We start from the raw sequence: 19,121 nt of genomic DNA on the forward strand, positions 1-19,121 counted from the left end.
AGATTTGACAAAGGTGCTTCGATCAGAGTTTCGTTTAATCAATTAATTCGTTTAGTTTAGTCGTTAATTAAATTAGCTTAACAGTTACACTTAGGAGACTAGTAGGTGCTTATGAGTTAGACCGAGTTCTTCAAGTTCTCCAATATATATATGCATATTTATATATTTATATGTAAGTGTTTTTTGTGTATTTTTATAAGAATCACTGTTGTCTGTCTGTTTATGTTTCTGTATCGGTTTCTGCTACTGTTTCTGTCGCAATGTCTGCTGCCATAAGTCGGTGAAAACCTAAGCTACGCATACATTTAAAGTTAATTACGTTCTGTAAATGGCAGTTACATCAAGTATAGGTATATTTTAGTAGTTAGGTAGTACATTAATATTCCCTCCTTCGTTCATTGCCACTGCACGCAATTCCGCCCTGATTAGCATTCCTCGCACTCGCACGTCGTTCACGCCTTGAGAGATTTACAACTTCTACATCAGCCGCCAACTCCATGCCCCCAGAATCGTCCAGAGAGCCAGCGACAGGCCGTTCAATGCGGCTCCCGATCCGGCACTGAGATGTCCCAGCTCCCGTTCGTCCACCACAAAGGCGGGCTGAGCACTGGCGGGCGTCTGCTCCATGGCAAAGTTGCCGCGGCTATTCCTGGCCAGGCGCTGGTTGGCCAACTTTAGCTCCCTAAGCTTCTCCTCCAGCTGCAGGACTTCATCTGATGAAAGGAAAACATTCAAATGTTATATAGTTTTCATATGAGTAAAGATTACTTACTCTTATTGACACCCTCGATATCCTGGACCTGCAGGAACATGGCCAGCGAGATCTCGTAGACCTTGTTCGCTGAGCTAATCTCCCGCTTGCGTCGACCGAAGCCCACCTGGTTGTTGGAGCACTGAGTGCCGAGGCACTTGTCCAGACACACGTTAACCGTGGCGCGGAATTGCACGTACGACGAGTCGGGGAACTTGAAGGCCTTGAACTTGGCACTCAAAATGTCGCCGTCAATGGTGTTGAAGTTCTCGAAAAGATAGGGATCCACTGTGCAGCTAAAATTAAGAAAGTTAGGAATTATATTGAATGTTCAATGTATTGTTATGTGCAACGCACCCCTTGAAGATCAGCGTTTCCGATGAGGTATGCGTGTCCGTCACATCCAAATAGTTGACACCCAGACCATAAACAGGTGCAGAGTCCTCATCCAGATTGATTTCCATTGTCAAAGGTGTGCCCTTTTATTGAGAAATTTAATCGAATCTTTAATATGAAGGAAGATATGCAAGTTAAGTTTGAATTACTCACCGACTTCACAGTCAAATCCCTGGTGAACTTCTGACCATCCTGGCTAACGCCAATTGAGAGTCGTGGCTCGGGGGCCCGCTTGGTCAGCGATGTGGTGATCTCCAGATCCCTGCAAGCAAATCGAGTCAGTGTATTCTGTACTCCCGATTCGAGGTCTTAATGATCGGCGGGGCAGGCCGCCAATAAGGTTGTAAATCAATGTCGGGCAACGAAAAACAAACATTGTATTCGATCAGGGAATCGGGGGATCGGAGGCTGTGGGCAAGAGTGTGGCAAAAAAAAACCGCAGACCCAAGACTTGGTAGAGGGACCCCGACACGCCCCGCAATTAAATTGACTGTGGAGGTATTAACGCATGTGAAGCCGCCGGCGTCGATTTGGCGGCTAATTACCTCCTGGTAATGGCAACTCTCGGAAAGGCCCAAGAAAGGAGATCGGGAGAAAGGAACGAGAGTGGGAGGCAGTGAGCTGGAATAGGTTTGATTTATGGCCCTCGGTTGGGTCTAAGTCTGGGCCGGACTGGGCATTTAATATGCCATAAGCTTTTGCATAGACTTGCCATAAAATTGTGCATAGATGTATTTTGCATTTATGGGCAATTAAAAGTAGGCTAGGGGAAGCTCTCGAATCCGGAGCGTGCCTGCCGAGGTACTTACTCGGGTTCCTGGAATCCCGCCGGCAGCACATCCCGCTTGACCAGGCCGTGAATGCCGCCGCTGGACGTGGACGTGGAACTGGACTCGGTGGTGGCATTCATCATCACATTATAGGCGGGACTGGCGGTGGTGATGCACTTAACGCTGACGATCTCCTTGCCGCTGGTTGACTCGATGATGATTTTATGGTAATACACCTTCTTGCCCTGAAATGGAATCGAAAACCAAGAACCAGAGCTAGGGGATTGCGTCTAAGCAGCAGTGGACCTTTCCTACCGTCAGCTGGTTGACCATCCGCGTTACGCCGCACTCGTAAAAATCGCTGAGGGAAAGCCGAAAAACGGCCAGGGATCCATCGATTTGCGGCTGGCATCGCTCATCCGGATATCCCTTCAATCCCTCCAAATAGATCTGAGGGGCACTCTGATCCTTCGACTCCGCATCCGGCAGTCCGATGTCAACCCTCATCTGATCCTCCGAACAGTGCACCTTGTGGGAACCTGGAAAATAGAATATGAAACCAAATTGGTTACTTTATGTATATCTGCGCAGCCGACATTCTACATTCTCTGCTACGAGTATATTCTAAAAAGTGGGCTAGCATGTCGTCCAGTAATCGGAGCTGGACTGGATTCTGGATTCTAGACTGGCTAGCCGGACCACGCCCCCTATCATCATCATCGCCGTCGTCGGACGTTGACGAGATGAACCCGGCTGGCAAACACTAAACAATTGCCAAACGTAATTGCCGTGCAGTGAGGATCAAGTTTGTGGCTTAAGTCTTTTGTTTTCCTTGCACTATTACACGGTAATAAAATAATTATCAAATGAACCAAAAATTCTAAATATTTTGTCTTAAAATAGGTTGTGAAAAATTATTATTTTTCATTCGAGGGTTTTTCTTTAAAATAATAATGATGTTAAGACTTTTTATGTAGCAAATTGTTTGGTAAGAGGAACAATGAAGATTATATTCACATTTTTTCTTAGTATTTATCTGAGTGCACCGCTCTGCGTTGCCTATTATCGAGGTGGCTTAATAAACCCGCAGGGCTACTTTCTGGGGCCGGTGGAAAGCAAAAACTTGGCATTAGCCCAAGACACACTCACACACTGCTTTGGTTTAGTTTGGTGGGCTTTGGCTCTCGCTTTGGCATCATATTAGCCCGGACCGGGCAATCAAATTCTTATTACCGTCGAACATGTGTAGTATGCCACGGAATTATCGGCTTAAATGCTCTGCCGACGAAGCCATTTGTTTTGGAGGATTTGTTGCGGCCTGTGGGACTAAGGCATTGGCATTCGTAGATGGCAAACACTAATTTAAATAATTGACTCTAACTACTTAATCTCATACTAATGGCCGCGGCAAATTCGCAATTCCTGGGCGAAATCGCATTGGTAATACGAGCCGCGGACATGCGATAATTTGGCTTAATTAGCCATTGCGAGAGTGAAATCTCCACTCCAAACAATGAGATCGGGCAGTAAATGCGGAAAAGCGCTAGCCGGGGCAATTAAAAAAAAATGGCAATGGAACTGCAGCGGCTCTTGTTCTCCCAGCCAGCAAAACCTTTCGCCCCTGCCTCCTCCGTTGGAGAAACCGCCGCCTTATTTCCCCCCGCAGTCTGCGACTGTGTAATCCGAGCAACTGCCTCAAGGTGGGCGTAATGCAAGCGGCGCCCGAAGAAATTAAAATAAGAGTCAGCCTGCCCACAAGCGGCAGCTCAACTTCCGCCAAGAAACGAGGTCTGGCTCTAGAGGATGCAGAAGAAGAAAAGCATAAAAAAGAGAGTGAATGAGCTGGAAGACAGAAGGAAAGCCGCCAATAAAACAAATACCACGGCAAGGGCATTAATAGAGAATTAAGGACGCCGGAGATGAGGCGTTGAAAAGGCCTGATGGACTCTAAATTACACACAGACATGGCAGCCAGCCATTCAATTCCTCCGAGCGGATGGGATAAGATGGCAGTGTGACTGGGAATGGTGATGGGAATGGGATTGTGATGGAGGATAAGGACGGAGGCCCCAACTACGGAGTAACAGTACTGGTACTGGCAAACAGGTTGCTTCGTTTCTAATCAAGTAATTTGCGGTCCCATAAATATTGCTTATTTTATATTTATATTCTTAAATTTAAATACGCTGCTGTTCAGTTTTCTTACTATACAAATTTGCATAGATTGTTGCTACCAACTTCAGCTATCTACATATTCTTCACCTCTTCTGCTGGGAAAATAAGTGAGAGAACTCCACGAGAGGATGTCCAGTCCAGTCTGGGATGGTCGATGGTGGATGGACCCAGAGCCAAAGTCTTGTCCAATACAGTTGTTGGCTCTTAAAATTGGCCAGTGGGCGAAGCGGCCGACTGCAGTCGGAATAATTGAATTTCAAAGCATCTTGGCCCTTGCCTGGCTTTTCCGCAACTTCTTTTATTGAATTTTTATTGCTGGCCGCTGATTACAATTTATTTGACACCGTTTTTATGGGGCAAGCCAACTCGTGAGAACCCTAAACCGCTTCGAGACAAAGTCAAGACTTAACCCACATTCGGGAGGAATCGCTGTGGAGCAGTTTTTTGGGGGGCATCGCCGGCACTTGAAATCAGATTGAGTGCCAGCCAAGTGGGAGTCCGGATCGAAGACTGAGTGTGCCGAGGCATTAGCATTTAACCTGCGAACATGACAAATCAGCAAAACGTGCCACATGGGCCACATGGCCACATGCCCGCCGCCCAATCATGTAAGCAGCATGTCGTTGCCGCAACCGTTGAGCGTAGCATAAATTTCCATTAACAATAAATTTAAAAGAAATAACATTACAGCCGAAAATGACCCGTAGCGAAGTTCCCTGGAAAACTGGCGTTGAGTATGGGGAGCATGAAATATCACGGCGGAGCAGCGGCAGCAATTCGGGGAGTCATCAACGGGCGAACATGCCTCGAAGGCTCGAAGGTGGATAGACAGACAGGACAGCCAAGTCAGCACCACTCTGCCAAGTGGCTATAGCCATCCGCAGCGTACATATATACTCCTATCGCAATCAGCAGCCACGACAATGTTTTTGGCCCCAGCTCTCGGCTCTCCTTCAAACAATTTGGCAACAAATGCGCGCGCACAATCAAATGAATGCACAAATCAATAAGACAACAACTGCTGCAACTGCAACAGCAAAAGCAACAACTGCCGACAATTGCAACGTGCAAAATCGTTTACAAGCAACGCCAAGTCAACTCGAGCCGCAGAAGATTCCAAACGCCGGCGAAGAGAACGAAGTTTGGGCCAAAATAACCAAATCATTGCCATGCAAATGGCATCGTTTTGTGGCTGAAGTCATCGCCAGCCTCCCCGACTTTTCCACTTTTTCCGCCGAGGAAGAGTAGTCGTGAAAGGTGGGAAAGACATTTCCTCCTGCCACTGCCTGGATTGCACTTTGTCCCCACTCAGCTGGTCTACACTGCAAGAAAAATGCACAGGAAACCTTCTACCATGTTCTGTTCTATATATGAAATGGCTTATTGAACAGTGAAAAGCTTACACAAATATATCCGTAATAACCAATGTATTTCGCTCAGTGCAGCCTTGGGGCAGGGGCAATGTTGCAACAATTGTTTCCCGGGCCAATGTGTCTATGTGTGTGTGTGTGTCTCGTCTGGGATTGCAAGTGCAACTGCAATTGGAATCGCAATCGCAATTGCCATGGCCATGGCCACGGCCAGATTATGCAATTGTCTGACTCGGCGTCTTCTCACCCTGCACACTGCACCCGCACCCGCACCCTGGTAATCTGCCTCCTCCGTCTGTGTCACTATGGCAGCCCCTGTGTGGGATTTCAGTCACGTTTCTGGCTGCTGGTGGCGGATGAGGATCCGCGGATGAGCATCGGATCTGGGCTGGATCGGAAACTCGAAAACTGTTTTCGGCGCTCCTCCTCGCGAAGAAGTGTTAGGCCTGGAGGCGTCTCTCTCCACTCAGCGGGAAATGCAGGATCCATTCAACGGGAGGAATTAAACAAGCGATTTGTCAGGTGGGTTGGAAGGGGCTGGTCCTGAAGCAGGAGTAGGATTGGGACATAGCGGTGGTGGAGGTGGAGGTGGAGGTGGAGGTGGAGGTGCCATTTGTGACTTTCACATTTATGACAAGACTTCTTCGGCTGATAGCGCATTCTGGCCGCACATACACCCGCCTGGTAACTCGCGGAATTACTTGGCCTGGGCCACTAACTTGACACACACGACGCACGATTATCATCAATCTTGGGTTGGAGCCACAGGAAATACAGGTAATTTTCCCGAACCCCCTGCTCCATGCCATTTCCCCCCCACCAAGAACTCGGCTTGCAGTTAGCCTCATCATCCTTTTCAGTGACCAATTACACTTAACGGCCATGCATACGAAATAAATTAGAAAACCTCAACTGCAGCTGGGTAATGGGATGGGTAAATGAAGGCATGGTTAGCCATAGAGTTGGCTCTCCATCAGGTCAGCGCCAGCCGCCTTCCTGGTGGGAGTTGTCCGCTCCTAATGGCTCCCCCAATATGCTAAGCAGTGTCAATGTGTCAATGTTGCCGCGTAAATCCATCAAAATGCGACGGGAACTCAATAAACAAACGGGTTTAGCCGTTCCTCACGAACAGCAGGAGGTGTGGTGCTTATGTGGGGGCATGGTGCTTCGGAGTGGACACAGACGACAACCAACTGCAAATGTGATAATTGCAAAGCATTTAGTTGCAGTATTAGAGATCCTCTGTCTAGTCGTTCACCCTCTCTACCAGGAAATCCATTTCGAAGCCCACTCATACACTTGGAAAATATCTATATCTATAGGCATGGGATGAACTTGAAATAAAGTACATTATTGGAACAATTGACTTAAAGTGCCATAAAATAATATAACCAATCCGAAAACCAAGTAGAATAATCAGCTAGGAATATTATTATGATTTGATCTTTAGCTTTTACCCATTGGAATTTAAGATATTTTCTGGAATTATGAGGTGATCAAATCTAGCAACGAGAAATTTCAACTGTTGAAAGGGTTTTCCCTGTGTACTTGCCCGATCTCATCGTGGCCTCTTCGTGTTACTCCTGTGTGTGGAGTGAATACAGTGGCAGTCGGTTGTATGCGACCGGCGCAAATTGCCATTCGTTCCATCTCTCAAACGCTCCGTCAATGGTGTCGTCTTCGTCATTATCGGCCAACAACTTTTTGTTTGTTAATTGTTTCCAATGACGCAATTGCCGGCTGCCATTTATAGAACTGCGATTCCGTCAGCTGATTGCGTCAGTCGTCGTCGACTGGCTTCCACAAGTGCCAGCATCCACAGATCTTGGCCACTTCTCCAACTCATCATGCCAAGCCGATAGTCGAGAGTCCGGAAACAGTGAGCTCCTCCACACATTAAGGCCAAACAGCGAGCCAATGAGTTGCGCTTCTCGAGCTCCTGTCTCATTTGACCGCTTAAATTAGAGGCCAATCGATCACTGGGCGGACGGAGCTGGGCGCAATAAACATGCCTGACAACTGGCCGCACATTTGGCCACATTTAAGAGATGAGATGCAAAGCTCTCCTCCTCCGACTTCTCGTTGCCAACTTGTTGCTTCTAACCGATTTGCGGGAACGGTAAATATATTCAGCTACCAACGACTTTGCCTTGCACTTGGCGTGAACATTATGCGCAGCTGGCTAATTAAATTACACAACAGTTTGGACATGAGTGCCGAAGCAGCCAGCGGATGAACAGTAAGCAAACCTGGCCATGACTTTGAGTTTGTGCCCAAGGTGGGGATGGTGGCTAGTGGATAGTGGATGTGGATAAGCTTAATGCTCAGGCGGCGTCAACTGATGTAAATGTAAATGTTGCATGCAAAAAGCTGCGCCATGCTGCCACCTCATGTGGCATTGTGCAGACACACGGAACATGAGGCATGACTGGACGGCTAGGCCGGATGGCTGGACCAGCTCGCCGGATCTCAGCTCGCTTTTGGCCATCATCGTCATCGTCCGGCTCATCCACATCCTTCGCCTTTTGGTTTTCGCTAAAAACCTATTAATTGCCAAGGTGAGAGGCAGTCGGAAAATCAAGTTGGCTGCATCTGCATCATCTTGTTACGCGATGTGGCTTCATGGCTGTTCCTGCCTTGGCTCGAATTAATTTGGCCTTGTTAGCCCGGCTTGATGACAAATGCGTGACGTAACTGTAAACACGGTTGGGCCTTGGCATCGGCTCCCTTTTTTTATGCTAAGCTCCCTTGACAATTTGTCGCTGTTTCCACGTCACGTTCGCTGTTCACCTGTGCCTGGGTGCAACCAACTCAGTACAGTGGAGCCTCCTTAAACGGATGCAAACTTTAGCATGCTAGCAAGTATTTGTTGCAAAAAGGAATGTTGTTAGCATAGCTTGAATTTTACAAAATATTACTTTTAAGTACCATTCCCTTGCCTGATGTTTTATAAAAAAATTTGTTTAACATTGTAATCCTAATAGCATAATTTTGAAAACACTTTCCATTGACTTGGATCACAAGTAGCAGCATTGCCAATATCTACTGTACTTCAATCTCCAGCCCATTCAGTCATTCTTTCGCTTATTTACACATTTTTCAGTTGGCGGCGCTTCAGCACTTGCTAAATTGTTGGTTTCCGCCTTGGCCGGCACTGTGGGCCAACTCGGCTCCTGCTCCCCCAGCTGTGGTTTAAGCCAAATTGCTGCTGCCAACAACAAGATCAGAATCAGCTAGAAACGCGGGAAGAACAAGCTGCATTTACCGCTAAGAAGTTTTGAATGAAAGCGAGTGGCATTGTTTCTACCCTATTGAGTCATTTTGCTCAGAGATGCAGAATGCGTTTAAGGTCGGGGGAATTAAATGCGGGGGGAAAGACTGGGAAAATTCTGGCTAATGGGCCTTTACGTGCAACCGCTCGTAACTATGGTAACTGTATAGCGAAGACAAATTAATAAGAAAATACTTAGAAGAGACTCTAATCATACGAATTAATTCAATTGGCAGCACGAGAAAGTGTTGTTCTTGTTGCCGTTGTGCTGCTGCTTTTGCTGTGTCTTAGCCATATTAATCGCATGAGATGGCCGGGAGCAACGAGCCGAGAGAAGTTTTCCTTCTTTCAGTGCCCGATGCGGCATATAATTGCCTTTTCTTTTTACGTAATCGCCCGATGCCCGATGCCTTTTTACGCTTAATTGTCCATAAAAGTTGTTGCCGCTGCCGCAAACGAGAGTTTCATTGCAAATCTCATTTATCAAATGAAATTCCCAGCGATTCCAATCTGACACATTTCTGTGGGCGATGACACACAAAAATATTTGTTAGTTTTATTCCACTCGATCGGTCATTAATCAAACGATCAGGGCCCAGACCGACTGGACCCAATTGAGGATCGACACCTATTGAACCCTGGAATCACAACCCCAATTGCTAATTGTGGACGCGGCGAGCAGCTCTCACAATTATCGATGGGGTCAAAACATAAATCTCCTCGGGGGTTAGGCTAATCAACCCGTGCGGCCAAGGTGTCCGTGGCAGAAACGAAATAGAAATATTTAGTAGTTACACTGGGAGAAATTCTAAAGCCTAGCCAACGTTTGGCTAAAGTAAATGAAAAGTTCTAAAATCTGTTCAAAATTATTCGCAATTTCTTTATAAAATTAGAGAGGCACTGAAGACCATTAGACTTTTTAATAAACATCTCAAATTAACATATAATACAGTATTATATATTTCCATGTGTTGCTTGTGAAAGTTTTCCAATATAAAGTTACATTTTCTTTTTAGCGCCTACAATTTTATTATCTATCGTAAAGCCGCTTTATTGGTAACCTATTTTTACAAGTGTTCCGGCAAACTCACAGATACTCGACCATACATATGTATATACATATATGGGACAACCGACTGACCAAGTGACCGCCAGCCAAAATAACAACAACTTGGAAATTTATTGCTGCTGCTCGGAAGACTAGAGAAGCTGGAGGATAGGGAGTACACACACGAGAATTGTGGATGCAGGATGGGCCATTTGAAAGCGGTAATATTTTACTTAGCATGGCGGGGCCTTAATGCCCAAAATCGTTACCCGTGGGCGTTGTCTTGGTCACATTTGGGCATTGGCCATTTACCATTTACCAACTGCGCCAACTGGCTGCTGGAGAGGATCGTCGGGCGACACGGTGTCGTGTTTGGGCCCACACCTGCAATTGACATTATTATTTGGTTGCGTGTGCCGACGACAACTGGATGCATCCAAGGAGCACACAAACACACAGAATGCCGCAAAGGGAAGAGTGGGCCAGCTTGATTTATAATTGTCCAACTGGGTTTTTGGGTAGACATTCCATTCTACGCATCTTGATAAGTGCGTACTTTATGACCGGACTTGCGGGTTAACTTGCATCTGGCCACGGTCATCGCTTGTCCGCCGGTCGCTACAAACTTGTTGAAAGGCACTTGTCCATGGTGCATGGAGCATGGAGCGTGGTGCATGGAGCATGGTGCATGGAGCATGGAGTACTCCTTACCGGCGGAGATCGCATGCCTGCCCATCTGGCCACGTTAATAACCGTTTTTGACATGCCAAGCGGCATTATTAACAGCATTTTCTTCTCCTTTTATTTATATCTCTCGGCCTATTCGCCTCCTCTTCACTTATTTTGTTTGGATTTCAGTTTGTGATTGTTTGTCTGCGGCGCTTTTTTTAATTGCGGGAACGAAAGGGAGGAGCGGTCTGGGCGACATTTTAATTGAAATTCTACGGAAATACCATGAATGAGTGCTGTGGCAGCAGCCAAGGGAAAATCTACGGAGAAATCTCTGAAGCTCGTTATGTTTCTTCTGTTTTGGAAAGCCAGAACCGCAGATGTTATTATGCGTCATCTATCTGCAATCTAGGTACAATTTGCCCTTGAAAAAAGCGAAACCGTTTCGGGATTGGAATGCAAAGTCGCCTGCTTCCTGGATTCTCGAGTTTGGTGGGGCGGGGCAAATTGCTTGATTTGACCGCCGGCTAACTGTCTTCGCCCGCTGCAGCTTCCTGGTGGTTTTGCATCTAATATACGGGGTACTTTCATTCGCAAAGGGTATATTGCAATCGTGCAAATAAATGCACATAGTACTTTTGCATGTCTAATGGATTTACGGCACATTAGGCTAACATTTCCATGGCGTGCAACTTTCTTTAATGGCACTCTAATAACATTAACAATCACTGATTAGTATTTGAATTTGAATGCTGCAGCACAACCAAGAATAATACTTTTAAAAACACATTTTCCTATTTACTATATAGTGTGTAATTCATTAAGACAGAATCTCGTGCAAACACCGGGTATCAACAAGTCCGAAAATGCCGTCCTTGACGACCTAACTTGTTCATTTTTGGGATATGCATCTTGGGCATTTCTTTTCAATTACCAACCCACCAGCCCATGCGGTAACCGCCCCTCCCATCCCCTCCATACCCACCACCATCCCCCTCATTTGTGGTTGCGGTTAACTCCCCGCTTGGCCATGTAATTTGGACTTCAAACGCATTCACGTGTTGCAGTTGATGCTGCTGTTGATCTTTCCTCCTTTTTTTGTGAGCAGCTGCAGGCGCATATCAAAAGACTCAGAACACGAACTGGCTTCTCGTTAGCTGAGTGGCCAAGAAGCTGGGAAGCTGGGCAGCGCTGTTCCTCATCGCTGGCACTCTTCGCTGACTTTGATCCAGTTCATTTGGCAGTGCGCATTTTTACAGTTGCCCGCCGCATTCGTAAATTGTGTTTTGGCTCGGGTTCGACGGAATGGAATTCAATAAATTAATTAACAACATTTTTTGCTGATTTTATCACGCCGACACTGCTTTCCATGCACTGATGAGCGCAGCCATTAAAAGCAGAAAGACGGATAATTAAATGGCAAATTTTAATCAGGTTAGCCGAGAGAATCTCAAAGGCGGCGGGCAAGATAAGAAAATAGAAACTACATAATGACATTAAAAAGTCGCCCTCTTCTAGTCTTCGCTTTTTAATGCTTTTGTTATTGTTGTCATTAAAAGACAGGCATAACAACAAATACAGCGCTCTAACTCTCGCTCAGTTAAATTTTTTCATTTTTTTCCTTGCAATGTCATTGACTTTGGTGCGTGCGTGTGCAAATTGTGTTGTGAATTCTGGCGGAGCCACATGCGATAAAAAACGCACAGGTACAGTGGATACCCGTGAAAGCGAAGATTTCAAGAATGTCAAAAATTATGTTATTCACATGCATTATTTGATATCAAATATATCACTTCACTTTTATTTGATCAATGTCTGTTGGCCATGAAGCATATATACAATTTTATTTCCTATTAAATTGAATTTTTATTAGACTATTCATTTTTAATAAGCAGGAAATATTTACTGAGAAAAAAATTTATATGTCTCAGATCTCAACTTCATTCACTTAATAACAGCTTAATAGGTCAATTTTTATAATAAACAATATTTGGCTTTTCGCAGTAATAATGCCACCTTTGAAAGTTCCTGCTTTGCATTTAAAAGACAGACAGCCGGTCAGTGACTCCCTCACAAAGAGCGACAGCCAACGCTCCAGCAGAAGAATTCGATTGAAAACATGTAACAAAGAAATATATATTTCCTTTTGGCCAACGTTTTGATTGCGCAACGGAATTGATTGTGTTATATTGCGAATATAACCCAAGAACTTTGGGTGATCAATCTTAAAATGCAGCCAGGGTATTAACAAAGAAATGCTGTGCAGTGCAGAGCTGGAGAGAACAAATAAATATGATAAATTTGCCACATGCAGTTAGACACATGCAATTTATCATGCGAGCGAGAGGGGAGAACGCTCCCCGTTGTTGCGGGTCAGAGCGTCTAATAGATTAAATAAATTTCGCATAAATTATGCAATTGTGGCAAGCCATAACTCTTTGTGCCAGCCCGAGGGGCTAGCCAGCTTAGCTTGCGTTACGCACTTGGCCTCGGTTTCGTCTATTGCTCCATTCTAGCCATGTTTTCTCCTTTCTGCCTTATTAATTTCCATGTGGAGCTGATCCTGTTCTGGCGCTTCTCAAGATGCGGCTCCGTTAGCCCGGCCTGTCGGCTGCGTTTGAAACGCTCTCTACGCAGCTTGCAGTTTGCATTTTGCATTTCGCATTCGGTAATTAAAAACCCAACGAGCCGCTTGGTGACTTCAACTTGGCTCTAACGGTAAGCGGGCTGCCCACCAGGATTAGCTACAGGTTTGCTTTCTTTGCAGTCCCCCAATCGCCTAATACTACTACAACTACCGCCACCACCAGTACTGCTCCGGATTTTGCCCCCGGGGCAGTTGAAAATTTACATAATATTTGCTCTAGATTCCATCTTGTCCCCCCGGGCGGCTTTCACACGCATAAACCACAAGTCAGGCCGAGATCGGAGGCATCTGCTCCATCTGCTGGCGGCTTATCAGACCTCATAAATATGTTTGGCCATGCCTTTGGGCCTGAGACGCTTGACAATTTCTGCAAAAGCGTCTCTGTCTCCGTTTTATTTTCAACTTTTTGCGCACTTTTGGTGAGAAATGGGAGCGGAAATTAATGACCGGAGTGCTGGAATCTTTGGCATGCCACAGTGGCAGTGGCATCAGGTGCTTTTTCTGCGGAGCGTTTTGCGAAAGTGGTTCGCAGATTGAAGAGCGGCCAAAAGATAAGTAGTTGATCGGAGATCTCATGTCGAAAGTGGCTATTTTTATATTGGCCGAGACCTGTTTTGCAAAAGTTATAACGCACGGCATACGAGTGTCCATGAATTAAAACTTTATTACCTAGTCGCGAAAATATCAATTTGTTGAGCGGATAAACAGATAAAAACTTGTTGCTAATACAAACGATAGTCGTTCGTTCATTAAAGTAATAATTATTCAGACACGGCCATAAATGCGTCAGTACATTAGGTAATCAACTTTGATGGCAAAGCTGTCTACCAACTTTGTAGTAATTGTTAGTAACCATTAAAATTAAAATGCTTGATTGGATTGAAATTGAAAATCGAATGTGTATATAAATAAGCATGAGAGAAGACCATTGGAATCAAAAACCTTGTAGAAGAAACAATTGAATGCGCTCAACACAATTTCATTTTAATTTAAAAGTTTGTAAAATTCCCGAGTTAAACTGTCTATTTGTTAGGCCTTTATTTAATTTTAGTATGCGAACCATGCTCGCCAAAATGCCAGAAAGTGTGTTTGGCACTGTGAATCGTCGATACAGTTCTCGTATATAGTATTGAACCTCGCTTTGGAGTGTCTTGATTTCAGTCGCATGCCGCAGGCCTTTGTCTAGAGTTCCCATAAAATTATTCAGTTTCGCCTTCTTAGCAGTCATGTCCACATGCAAAACATGCAAATTTGCAGCAGTTGCAGTTGTTTCGCTTGGTTTTATGTGGCCATAGCCATAGCCATAGCCATTTTTTTTCTGCTGCTGCAGTTGCTGCATCTTGGCCTAATACAATTAGTCTTGTGTAATACGCATGCCTTATGCGCTGCGAGCGGTTGGCCGGAGGAGTGCCGAACCCGTTAGTGGTCGAGTACATATACAGTTATCGGTTGCACCACCAATGCCGCCGCCGCCTCCCTTTCTCCACTTTACGCAATTCGCGCCACACGCCACACACATGTGTTGCGGAGTCGCCACCGATTGGATATTGCCTTTGGGGAGCGTTGCGCGAATTGATTGTGGCCAAAACGGTGGTCGAAACGGCAGCAAAAGTTGAAAGCCTTTTAGGCCGACTCTCTCCTACAGTTGGATTTTGTCAGATTTTGCGTTACTGCTGTTGCCAAAATGGTCAGTGCATAACGGTGCACTGCAACAACCAACTAAGCTAATTAATGCCAAAAACAACAGACACTAAAGAAAAAAAAGGAAAAGCCTCAATCCTGAAACAATCCCAATCCCAATCCCCCAGCCAATGCAAGTGAAGTTGTCTTTGTCTCGTCGCCCCGACAATCCGATTATTATTCAATAAAATGCGCCGGCGAACAAAGAGATGGCCAGCACTTGATGACAAATGCCTGGGCGGCCTGTGCTGCTATCCAAAAACAAAAACAGGAACAAGAACAGCAACAAAGTAAAGAATAAAGGGCGCTCCGCGTACTTGTTGGCCAGGCCAGCTAACCAACTTCAATGGGCTGCTCCCAGTTTGATCCTGGACTCTTGGCGGAGCCCTTAAAGCGAGCCGCCTCTATTCGATTTGCTCGTTTTGTTATCGCCAGCTTTTAATCTGCCCATAGCCGCGAAGGTCTTACCCAGATCCTCTGCTTCATCTTGGCCACGTTTGCCCCACAGTTTAGGCCGGGTTCGGGTTCTTCTTTTCTTTCTTTTCCAACTAAGCCGAAACAGGCAATGCATGGAGGCATTGTTTTAAAGCCGACGACCTTAACCCCTCGTAACCTTGCTGGAATTTGCTATTAAGTAAGCGAATTGCTCACAAGTGTTGTAATTGAGTTGGTCAAAAGTGCAACATGAGTTTAGAAATGTAGGTAGTAGATGTAGTGAGGATAAATGTGGTAGTAGTGAAGAAGACTAAAAATCGATTGAAGTTTCATTATTGATTTTGCTTAGATCCTTAATTCCAAGGCTTGCCTCCTAAAAACTTCTGACCTCCTTGGTCAGCTTCACTATTTGATTGCCATAGATCATTAATCTTTATATAGAGCTTCCCACTAAAAAGCCAGCCCGATTAGATAAACTTGTGGTCGAAATTTCTCTGGGTCAACAGGCACACTGGGTGCCATTAATGGGTTAAGAGTTCGGTGCGGCTGAGGGACAGGACAGGTTGGTGGGACTCAGACTCAGACTTAGATTCAGATTGCGGTTCAGGTTCAGGAGCATCAATGTAGCAGACACGAGTCCGCGGCCGAGGCATCGAGGCTCGATTTTATTAGCTTAGCAAAAGGCTTTGATTGTTCTTGTTCTTGCCAATGCACTGCTGCTGTTATGGCCTGTTGCGCTTGCCTAGACGGGCAATTTTTCACACACACAGTTGTTGGCCGGGCCAAGACACACAGCACACAAGACACAAGACGCAAGAGCGCAAGACACAGACATTGGGGAGCTGGACTTGCTCTAAAATTGGCATTTTTCGCACACATAAGGCAAAAATGTAAAGCGAAGTCAAGTCAGGAGACCGGGCCAAAGCCACAGCTTCGGCCAAAGTCGAAGACCAAGTCGAAGCGGTTTATTTGCCTTGTGTGGCATCAGCTTCATCATCATCATCAGCAACGTGGTCGTCGTGGTCATCCCATGGACTCCAGCCTTAACTCTCCGTGCCCGTGCGCCCGCTGGCATAATGTGGCGCAGCCTGGACATGGTCATCCATGGACATGGAGTCCCGACTCTTAGCTCTTTGGCAATTTCTTTATTATTACGAGCGTTTCTGTGGTTGTCCTTTTAGGCCGGCTGTCACAGATCCGCTGATCATTATTGTTCCTCCGCACAGTACACATACTGGACTCCTCCGCCTGCCCACAATGCAATGTCAATGTTTTGTCTTAATGCGACAATGCTCGATCGAATGGCTGGCCGACTGGCTGGCTGTCTGTCCGTCCTGTCTCGCATGTTATTTAAATGGCGAAGGAGGGTTGGGGGACCTGCAGCCTGCCGGGTAAACAATTTATTATATTTATATGGCCAGTTCATATGTTCGTTCTGGCCATAAATTAAGCAATCTTCGACTTAATGTGGCGGCTGCACAAGGTCGCGTGTGCTTTTTTATATTCCCCAATCCAGTCAGTCAGTCAGCAATTAAGCGAGTTAATCGCAGTTCGATGATTTGTCAGCTGCCCCATAGAGGGTGGTATATGATGATTGGAGGATGACTGCCCGGTTGGCTAATCGCCGGGAAGGTCAGTACCTCGGCTTCATCAGTATGTGCACTCGAGTGCGAAGTTCTCCACTCCAGCGATGACATCATTCGGTGGCAGTTGCTCGGAACTATAGAGGCCAAGAAAATCATGTGAGATCAAGCAAATATCTGTAATCACTTCTGAATCCATTTATCTTTTTTGTGAAGCCCAGACTGCATCACACCAAGTACCTTAGATATTTTTAGTATTTGTAAACTAAATAAACTACTTTCAATGAATACCACTAATTGCTTTCTATCGTTGCTAACAATTCAAATCTCAGCTCACACAAGACAATGAACCCACTATTAAACGCTTTGGTTTTTTTGGGTCTGAGTCAGACTTTTACTTTCCCTAATGCAGACAAACAAAAGTTTCGCTTTAGTTAAGACAGCCACGCCCCCCTCAGCAGCGCCGCCCAAACCCGCTTACCCCTTATCATCCAGCGCGAATGCGGTGCAAGTTGGCAAGTTATAATTTAGCTTTCAGCTTTGGCTGCCGAAGAACGCTGAGGAGCTGAAACTCGGACTCTCGGTCTCGCTTGGTTCGCCCGTAAATTACAGCCTCGTCTGCACCGTTTCTATATATGTATATATATATATAAATATATATACTTGTTTGTTTGTAGCCCGCGAGAGAGATGTTTTTGTATCGGCTTCATGTATTTTTAGGCTGCATCTTAATTCCCGGGACCAGTTCGCCTACACAAGTCGGCGATTGTCGCCCGTTTTGGCTGTATTTCGCCTTTAATTCTTCATTTTTTCTCGCGTAATATTTTTTTGCAGTTAATTCTCCTTTCTGATTGCCTTTTAATAAGACAACCCCAGCCGATTCTTGACCAGTTGAGTGTGGGCTTTATGAGTGCTGCCCCTTTTTTTCGCTTTGTTTAAGTATTTTTCTCGTCGATATTATCTTGTTGGCTGGACTGTGCTTTGTTTTTTTATTTCTTTGTATTATCTTATTTTTTTTTTTTGAGTTTTGGCGTGTCATGTTGCCTTTCCAGCCCCAGCACTTGTGTTTGTGTAGGTGTCTTGTTTGGTCTTTTGTTTTTTCGCCGCGCTCGCTTGATAGTTTGTTTAGTCGTTTGTTGTCTTGGCTGTGTAAGGCAACTTGCAGGGGCAGGCAAGTTAATGACTAATGTGTTAGGGCTTTCGAGGGATATATGCCTTATACAATTTAGCATTAATATATGGCAGGAAGCGTAAGAACGAGTGAGTGAATCATGACAGAGCCGCGCTGCCAAACTTCATTAAGTCGCCGCAAGTTCGTTGCCTCAGTCATTCGTTTTTTTGACCAAAAAAAAGCGCCAGCACGCCCCCGACAAAACCGAAAATCGTTTTATTCGACCATCACTCCAAATGGCCACAAATTGTGTGTGTATGTGCACTTCACGACCAAAAACGAGGTCACTTTGTCGGGTTTTCGACAAAATCGAAAAGAAAAAATAAATACTTTTTGTGTTTCATTACGCGAATGACATCATGCCGCGCTATGGGAGCTTCTCAAGCTTTTTAGCCTTGCACTCCCCGATCTTAACTCTGATATTTATATTTAAATTGTTGCGTATAGAACTGAAAAAGAGCTTACCTTTGGCCTGGGCTAATCCGCAGAAAAGGGCCGCCAGCCACAGAGAGCGCCACATTTGCATTGAGAGCAGCATTTTCCAAAATATCCGGATCTAATTGGTCGGGGTAGAAACGGAAAGACAAACGGCATATTATTACAAGCATTTCGAACGAACCGAAGCCGAAGCAACGGCACATGCTCCACAAGCGGGCCAACATTTTATTTGTTATTTGTATTCTTGGCCTGGCCTTTTTGACGTTTTCACAGACACAATTCATATATGTAGGTACATAACATATATATGTACCGCACCGCAAACACACACAGCGAGTTATTATGAAACAAAGCCAGAAGAGAATGCCCGTCAAGTGGCTTGTGGCGACCGCTCAACAAATCAAAAACCAATGACAACGGCAAATAAAAAACGAAACGAACCGCGAACCACACACATATCACACAAATTCACACAAATTCACACAAAACTCGGAGCGTGTCTTACTTGACGGCTGCAATATGGGGAAAACTCGGAACTCGAGACTCGAAACCACACCGAAGAGCACACCACACGTCCAAGCTGTTCGCTAGTCGCCAGGCAACTGAGGCTCAGCTCGGCTGCAACTTCATTAGCTCGGGGAATCGAGAGACGGCTTATAGAGATGCTGACTCAGTTTCAGAGCAGAAGTCGGTCTTATATGGCAGAGAGTGCAAAAC

At 45.5% G+C, this 19,121-nt stretch overlaps 1 protein-coding gene across 1 annotated transcript; it reads right to left on the bottom strand.

The window, feature by feature from the left end:
- Positions 1-17: 17 nt before the first annotated feature.
- LOC117135831 lies at positions 18-19,019 on the bottom strand. The gene is made up of 8 exons (XM_033296341.1): positions 18,910-19,019; positions 18,432-18,522; positions 2,233-2,456; positions 1,957-2,162; positions 1,301-1,409; positions 1,109-1,230; positions 773-1,047; positions 18-713 (listed from the first exon to the last, which is right to left on the bottom strand). Exons 2-8 carry the CDS (start codon positions 18,502-18,504, stop codon positions 478-480), a joined length of 1,245 nt encoding a protein of 414 aa, XP_033152232.1. The 5' UTR covers positions 18,505-18,522; positions 18,910-19,019; the 3' UTR covers positions 18-477.
- Positions 19,020-19,121: the final 102 nt, after the last annotated feature.

This window comes from Drosophila mauritiana, chromosome 2R (genome assembly GCF_004382145.1).
Source record: "Drosophila mauritiana strain mau12 chromosome 2R, ASM438214v1, whole genome shotgun sequence".
In the NCBI taxonomy this organism is placed as follows: domain Eukaryota; kingdom Metazoa; phylum Arthropoda; class Insecta; order Diptera; family Drosophilidae; genus Drosophila; species Drosophila mauritiana.